Source organism: Punctularia strigosozonata (genome assembly GCF_000264995.1).
Source record: "Punctularia strigosozonata HHB-11173 SS5 unplaced genomic scaffold PUNSTscaffold_5, whole genome shotgun sequence".
Classification (NCBI taxonomy): Eukaryota; Fungi; Basidiomycota; class Agaricomycetes; order Corticiales; family Punctulariaceae; genus Punctularia; species Punctularia strigosozonata.
In genome coordinates this window covers 1,054,655-1,062,200 of record NW_006767437.1, presented here as the reverse complement: position 1 = coordinate 1,062,200, position 7,546 = coordinate 1,054,655, and the positions used below count along the sequence as shown (strand labels likewise).

The window sequence follows — 7,546 nt, the reverse complement described above, 5'->3', positions numbered from 1 at the left end:
CACGATAGTGGGGACTTTCCATTTTTGAAAGGCATCGTAGCGGAACTTCCGAAGCTGTATGGCGTGCTGAACGGGGGAGATGTTCGGCCATGCCATGTACTCGCGAAGCCATTGCTTCACGAATATGCCGAGCAGAGCAGAGGCGAGCGCGAGGATGAGGCTGAGGAACCAGAGTGCGTTGATCGCGACCACATGGGAATCGGCCTGAAAGGACATGTTCAGCGGATCGATGGACGCAGGTGCGGCTTGGTTCAAGGAGATTTGTTGGAGCTGTAGAGAAATATTCGAGAGGAGTTGGACGGAGAGCTGAGTGTTGTCCGGCTGCAACTGGGTGTACACTTCGATCAGGAACGCCGTGAGGACCGCAGAGAACAGACCGGCCTATCAACGCACGACGCGTTAAGAAGAGCGGTGATAGATCGAAAGAATAGCGCACAAAGATGAGGAGGTTATCGATATCCTCCGAGTATCCCTTGATCATTTCTCGATCATGCAGCTGTAGCCGGTCGTACACGTAGTCCCAGCCCGAGACATCTGATTTTGTCGGCTTGTCTTCCGCGGGCTGTCAAAGGGTCGCATTTCAGTAACTTGCAGCGTTATCCAGGAATGTCGCCATTTACCTTCGCCTTGAGGTCGTCTGCGGATAGCGGGTCGTTAGGACTGCCCGCTGCACCGCAGACGTCTTGAGTTTGTTCGCCCACTACGGGGCTGGCAGCTTCATTACGAGCATCTCCTTCCTGGCTCGTGGATCGGCGATGTCCAGTGTGCGGCACGTCCTACGGCCAACCAATCGGTGATCACCGTTTGAACAGTACGGCTTAGACCTCGTCTCACATGCGGCAGGGGTTCTTCTGGAGGTTCAGGTCCTCGTTCAGCGGTTTCTAATACCGGGCTGGAGGGTGGTGGCGACGCCATGCGAGAACGAGTTGAACAGGTGTGAGTGGTATGGATGGAGAGAGGAGGGAACGGAGGGAGCGCGGCGAAAGGCGTTTATAGCTCCAGGCAGTAGGCGCTCGAGCACAGAGCGAAGCTTCATATCGGCCCAAGATAGTTTGCGCCGTACGCGTGTTGACGGCGTGTATGCACTACATCCCATATACGTACTTATGAGTGCATATGTCCCATTCTATAGAGATTCTCTTGTTCCTTGCTCCATCCAAGACCGAAGACACATCGCACGGCTCTCAGCAGGAGAAGGATGAAGTCGGCAAGAAAGAGCGCTCGTCGCGAACACCGTCACCAATTGCTATGCTCGAGCCCGAACGTGCGTTGAGGGCTTCCCTTTTTTTGCTACGCAATCGCATTGCTTTCGATACAAACTGCAACAACTCCATCCTTATCGGAACACGTTAGTCGGCGTATCAAACATACCGCGACGGCCCGGGTTTATTTTGGGACACAGGACCAATGCCGACGCGTTCAGTACTGATGCTTGCAAGTGGATAGACCCACCGGCGCCGCCCTGGCAGCCTCGCTCAAATCTCTGCCAAACGCCCGCTCGTTCGACGACTTCGACACAACCTTCCGGTACGCTCTTCGTCCGCGCGTAGCCTCTAACCCAGTCAACTCCTCCTTCGCGCGCCAACGCATCCTAAAAGTACGGTCCTACGAGATTCTATGTACGTACCTCCTCTCCCTCTCCTCTTCAGATTCATCTCATGTCATATTACGCGATGCAGACAGGTACATCATCCGTACCGTCTCCACCACGTTCGCAAACCCACGTCCCAAGTATCCGTCGTCGCCTTTTACCTCGGCTTCAGCGCCTCCACCTGCCCCATCCAGGCCGACCGTTCCATCAACATCTCTGTGGGCCTTATCCCGTCCCACGGCCTCGGGGCCGCGATGCACCTGAGCCTGATCTTCCGTTACACCAACACCGCCGGTCGCATGTCCCACGATCCCGCGCACGCGACGAACGTGGACGTGTCCGAGGCGAAGGGGATCATGAACAAGAAGAACGGGTGGTACGCTCGATCTCAGAGGTGTCGCGAAACGGTGCACGACCGAGGAGAAGTGAGTTTGCGACAGTAACCTCTCCTTGAGGTCGGAAATGTGAGGCCGAAGATGCTTATTTTTTCGTTTGAGTGTAGGTTGGCCTTCGACCTGCCGGTGGAGAAGTCTCGACACGTTCGTCATCGCGGAGAGAAGTGGGTAGAGGGCTCGGCGACCCCGTTGAACGTGTAGATGGCGTCGGCGATCTGACACTACAGGAGGGCCAACGCGATCTCGAGCAACGGATGTCCGGCCTGAACGGGGCGCGACGTACTTGGAAGTTTGCGCGAGGCGTCGGCGCTGGTTGGCTCGCCTTGGGTAGTGGCTGGTGCTGCAAGGGCAGCGGTGATAGCTCGTGAGGACAGTGCGCCCGACACCGCAGAGGTCGCTGTCAAGGTTGGAGAATGCGGAGAAGCGCCGATGGGGCTGTGTGGCGGTCGGTGACCCTCTCGTTCGAATTCTCGCCCAACGCCACCAGCCGGGAGGAGGGGACGACGACAAGTCGGTACGACGTGACTGCGCCTTGGTGTAGATGGAGAGCAGGTGGCTGAACGGGGATGGGACAGATGATGTTGTGTAACCACACATCGAGATACCATGTCGCGGCGGCGGCGATGCGGGGCAGGGCGAGGGTGAACCCGAAGGTGGCCGTCGACGCGCTCAAGACGGTGAGCTACGTGCTGCACCTGGCGCAGAAGGACAGCGACTATCTTGAACACGAGCCAAGGTAAGCGTTGGTCCTCTGCCTTGTGACTTGTTCTCGTCGCTAATTGAGATGGTCCGCCCCCCCGCCGTCCTTGTGCAGATCCGGTAGGCACGTGCGAATCGCCCGAGTTCGAGAGGCACCAGGCGCAGCAGAGAACATCAACTGGGACACGGAGTACTCAGTAGAAGCAAAGCGTCTGTACAGTATATGTACGCTCGTATCATCTGAGAAGACCTCATTAAAGGAACCATGATAACCGTCAGAGCGGAGTTCTCCAGCACCGAGAACGTTGCCTTCAACCTACGCAGAAGCGGAAGACAATGATAAGACTCATGTTCAACCTACCTCTGCGCAACAGGCGTGTATGAATTGGGAAATATGCGAAAATCCAATCGCCGGATCATTGGATAAACCGATCATGGTGAATCGAGCGACTGAAAACATGATGAACATTATGCAAGTTTATCTCTAGTATGCATCCTAATCTATTCTAGCAATTGCGATATTACGCACAATGATGACCCCCCGAGCCCAAAGTAAAAGATGACCTCAACCGGATTTGAGGGCTTTGGGGCCCGGTGATTGAGGGCGGGAGTTGACAGCCGTCCGCGAGCTCCTTGCGGTAGCGCGGGGATTTATGAATAAGGGGTGTATTTTGATGAGCTGAGAGGGAGCAGCCGAAGCCATGCAAACCGGGCATCGTCGGCTTTGTCCTAGTGATTTGGTGATGCATCTGTGACGGACGTTGAATACCGAGAAATTCATAGAAAAACGGAGAAAAGACGTACGGGCCACAGAAGCAATGCCCGCAGCGGGTGGTCGCCATGTTCTTGGGGAAGCGGGAGCAGATGGGGCACACCAGGCGCATGTTGCTGCCTTTCGACGTGGCGTGGTCGAAGACGAGGCCCATGGGCAATCGGGCACCGATGCCTCCCATGGGGCTCGCCGGCCACCCGACGTAGACGGTGTGCTCCTCGGCGATCTCGCCCGAAGTGAGGAGACTATGCTCCATGAGCATGGAATAATCGCACATGCTGGCGCCCGAAAGCAGGCGACTGCCGGCGCGAAGGGCACATCTATCAATTAACGTAAGACGACGTGCAGCCAAAGCATCAAGAAGAGAACTCACCCATTGCCAATCTTCAACGCATTGAGAGCGAACTTGCCTCGGGAGTTGATATGGGCGACGACCGAGCAATCGTCGAGAGAGACGTTGTCGCCGATCTCCATCAAGTCGGGTTCGGTCATGAGGCCGACCTTGCCACCGGCCCAGATCGAGCAGTTCTTGCCGATGACAGCTCCGAGCGCCCGGTAGTACCAGACGATGTAGGCGGAACCGGCCAAGGAAGCGAGCACGCCGCCATTCCCGTGGCCGCGGCTGAGCACGCGGCTGAGCGTCAGGTGAAGCTGCCAACGCTGACAGTACGAGCTCTTGTCCCATTCGCAAGGGCCCACGCGACGCCGGCCGATGACGATCCACTTGGTGGCAATGACCCAAGCCATAGCGGCCGCGGATTGAATAAACAGGACGACGACGAAGAAGATGGAGATGAGGCCGAAAAGGATGGCGATGTTGTACCAATTGGGCTCGAAAAGGTGGAGGTGGGGAGCGTGGCGACGGAAGAGCACAAGGAACTGCGCCCCCGAGATGGCCGGCACCGACCAGAAGGCGGCGGAGAGAGAGGCGACGAAGAGGTTGACGATGGTCAAGAGCCAATACGGGAAGACGAAGAACTCGGCCTGACGCTTGTAGAATGCCCGGCCAAACGGCGTGATGGTATCCTCGTCTTCCTGCACCTTCCCCTTGGCGAAGCAAACGGCCTCGCCGTTTTCGCTGCCCATCCACGTCGATCCATCAGGGTAGACACCTCCGCGAGCGCCGAGGCTGCCCGAACCCATGACCGTTTTGCGCCCGACGGAGGTGTGCGAAAGTAAGACCACACGATCCGCGATCATGGCTCCGGCCCCGACGGTGATCTTGCCCGTGCCTTCGGCGTCCGTGGTGAACAACTCGGAGCGCGAGCCGAAAACGACGTCGTCACCGATCTCGAGCAGTTCGGGGTCTGGGCAGTAGACGCCGCTGCCTGGCCAGTACACCCGCTTCCCGACCTTCGCGCCCATGGCCCGGAAAACCATGGAAGTCGCTTCGTAGTGGGTGCCAAAGACGTCGAATGCGTGCTTGAGCGTATGCTGAGAGAGCAGCGACGCATTGATGTACCTGCGCAGCAAGGTCCACTGAGTGGTGTGCTCGACCGAATGCTCAGTCGTCAGGCCCATGATCCGCTTGAGCGCGATGCCCAGAATAACCTGGATGATCGGGGCGAAGACGACCCGAACCACGCGAGCCACCACGTGCCAGAGGACCCGCTTCGGAGTCGCGAACCACTCGATGACGGCCTCCAAAGGATGTTGGGCATGTGCCATGAGATCCGTGGTCAAGATCATGACGCACAAGATCGCGAACCAAGGAACGTATGATAGGACGGTGACCACAAAGATGAGCGGCCATCCGACAAGGATCTTGAGGAGCGCGCGGGGCTGGGGGTGAAGGTTACGATTCGAGACCGCGTGAGAGGCGGAGAGCGGCGATTCGTGAGACGACGAATGAGGACCGTAGACGGCGTCGTCTGCTACGTCCGCGCCAGGCGAAATCTGGGTATATGTGTTGATGACGGCCCGGCGTCCGATCGTCACGAAGTCCAAACGCATATAGCCATCGCGTTCCACACAGAATCCGCGTATCAGCGCGCGGTCGATGCAAGCGTCGTCGCCGATATGGATGAGATCGAACTCGCTGAGCTTCGCGCTGTTGTGGATCTTAACGTTCCTGCCGATCTTGGCGCCGAGTAGCCGGAAGTAGAGCAACTCCAAAGACGGATGCATCGCGAAGACGCCGCGACCTGCCGACCGGAGGAATTGATTGACGATCCACCACCTGAGGTGATACGCGCTCCACATGCGATAACGACCGGGCTGCGAAAACGAAGAGGGTTAATTCCACGAAAACGCACAAGGATGAAGCTACTCACTCGGTACTTTCCGATCACGATCCACTTGAAGAGGATGGCGGCGATGGGCGACACGATACGCGAGGATAAACGCGCAGCGACGATGGCGGCAAGCAGTGAACCAACCCTCTCCCAGTAATTGTCGGAGATGACTTCGACAACCAGCGACAGGACGTAGAGGATCATCGTCCACGCCCAGGCGGCCTTCAGCGGATAGAAGAACAGCGAGGGGATGGCCTGGACGATAAGAGATATGGGATGATTTTGGCCTCGATGACGATCCTTGTACTCCGCGCCGCCGTATTCCAGATCAGGTACGTCGTATTCGGATATGCTTTCAGGATACTTCTCCGTGTTCTCCTCTAGAGTGTTGGGCGTCGGTTCATCAATCACGAGGAGCGAGGCGATGCCGTTGATGGTGCTGTTGGTAAATAGATCGGACACCTTGAGGCTGTTACCCGTGTCTTTGCGAATCTGATACGCCAACCGACCCAGCAGCAGCGAGTTGCCTCCGATGAGGAAGAAGTCGGAATCGCCCGCGATGGTAGCCGCGTCCTTGCTAAGCAAGTCCGCGACTATATCGCGGATCAGGAGCGCGTTGGGTGACATGGCAGACGCGTTCTGGGAGTTGATCTCTTGCTCCATGGCCACGAAGTCCACCGCGCCATCGGCCTTCGCGAGCGGCTTCTTGAAAACGTAGAGGGGCTCGGGGATGCAGTATCCGGGCAAACTAGCGAGTAGCACCATTTTGATGCTGGAGCCAGTCAAATCCGACTCCGGGTCGACGGATACGAAAGCTTCGAGCAAATGGTCGGATTGGATGCGGACGGCGACTTCGTCGACGCCGATGATCTCGTTGACGGCCCGTTCGATCAGCTGGAGGTCGACGGTCACTCGCTGGCATGGAATAGGCTCGGTGAGAGGAGAGTTCTTGTCGGGAACCGACGCGGAGAAATGGCGATGCAGGGCAGGTACACCATCGTGCAGGCGCCCGATGCCCAGGCGCGGTGCGAGCTTGATACGCAACGGCTTGCCCGCGTTGTTCTTCGGAAGGTCTTCCATGTAGACGATGGTGAAGGGCCACTTGGACGGATGAAGCGTATCGCGGAGCAAATCCAGCAGCTCCGCGAGGCCGATACGAGGATGATCGGGGACGGGAACGACCACAAGACCGATGGTCTCCTGAAGCACCTCGTGCTCGACAGAGAACGCGAGGGTGTTCTTGACGCGGTGTTTGGCGACGTTGGTGACGGCCTCCTCGATCTCGAACGGTGAGATAACCTCGCCGCCCTTGTTGATGATCTCCTTCGAGCGACCCGAGATAAAGAGGTAACCATCCTCGTCCATGGTGCCCATGTCGCCTCCATCGAACCAACCCTCGCTAGAGAACGCCGAAGTGTCAAGGGGAGCGTCCCTGTCCTTCTCGTAACCATCGAACGTTGGGAGGCCGCGTACGCACACCGCTCCATATGCACCTCGCGGAAGTTCGCGCTCGAGGTTGAAAGGATCACGTATGGACATGTAAGGTCCACATGCGATGCCGGAGCACCCTGGACGATCGAGCTGGTACGTCGTTGGCGGGGACGCGATGGGCATGCATTCTGCACGCGGGGATTAGAGGACGTTACAAAACAACAAATAAACTGGCGTACCCGTCATTCCGTATGATGGAAGAACGACAGCGCCGTTGAACGTTTCCTTGAGCTGTATAGCGAGCGCGGGGAGAAGCCCGCCCGCAGCATTGCAGATCATGCGAATCCGCGTGTCTTTCGAGGGGACGATATCGGAAGGTTGCGCGGACAGGATGGCGTGATGCATCGTGGGCGCCGCGTAATAC

At 57.6% G+C, this 7,546-nt stretch overlaps 3 protein-coding genes across 3 annotated transcripts in view; 1 reads left to right on the top strand and 2 right to left on the bottom strand.

Annotated features, from left to right (window-relative positions):
• Positions 1-523, bottom strand: PUNSTDRAFT_21586 (uncharacterized protein; the record flags this gene model as incomplete). The annotated part of the gene is made up of 2 exons (XM_007382951.1): positions 1-270; positions 437-523. Coding segments are annotated over 2 exons (357 nt in total), but the record flags the coding sequence as incomplete, so codon positions are not given.
• A 593-nt stretch (positions 524-1,116) lies between these two features.
• Positions 1,117-2,726, top strand: PUNSTDRAFT_133514 (uncharacterized protein; the record flags this gene model as incomplete). The annotated part of the gene is made up of 6 exons (XM_007382950.1): positions 1,117-1,264; positions 1,440-1,597; positions 1,684-2,016; positions 2,094-2,298; positions 2,361-2,500; positions 2,562-2,726. 6 exons carry the CDS (start codon positions 1,117-1,119, stop codon positions 2,724-2,726), a joined length of 1,149 nt encoding a protein of 382 aa, XP_007383012.1.
• A 688-nt stretch (positions 2,727-3,414) lies between these two features.
• The window catches only part of PUNSTDRAFT_120108 (acetyl-CoA synthetase-like protein), a gene marked incomplete at both ends in the record, with an annotated part of 5,748 nt that continues 1,616 nt past the window's right edge, over positions 3,415-7,546 (bottom strand). The window contains 4 exons of the mRNA XM_007382949.1: positions 3,415-3,434; positions 3,626-3,777; positions 3,831-5,674; positions 5,731-7,310. Of these exons, the coding sequence (XP_007383011.1) occupies positions 3,415-3,434; positions 3,626-3,777; positions 3,831-5,674; positions 5,731-7,310 (3,596 nt within the window). The remainder of the gene's footprint in view (positions 3,435-3,625; positions 3,778-3,830; positions 5,675-5,730; positions 7,311-7,546) is intronic.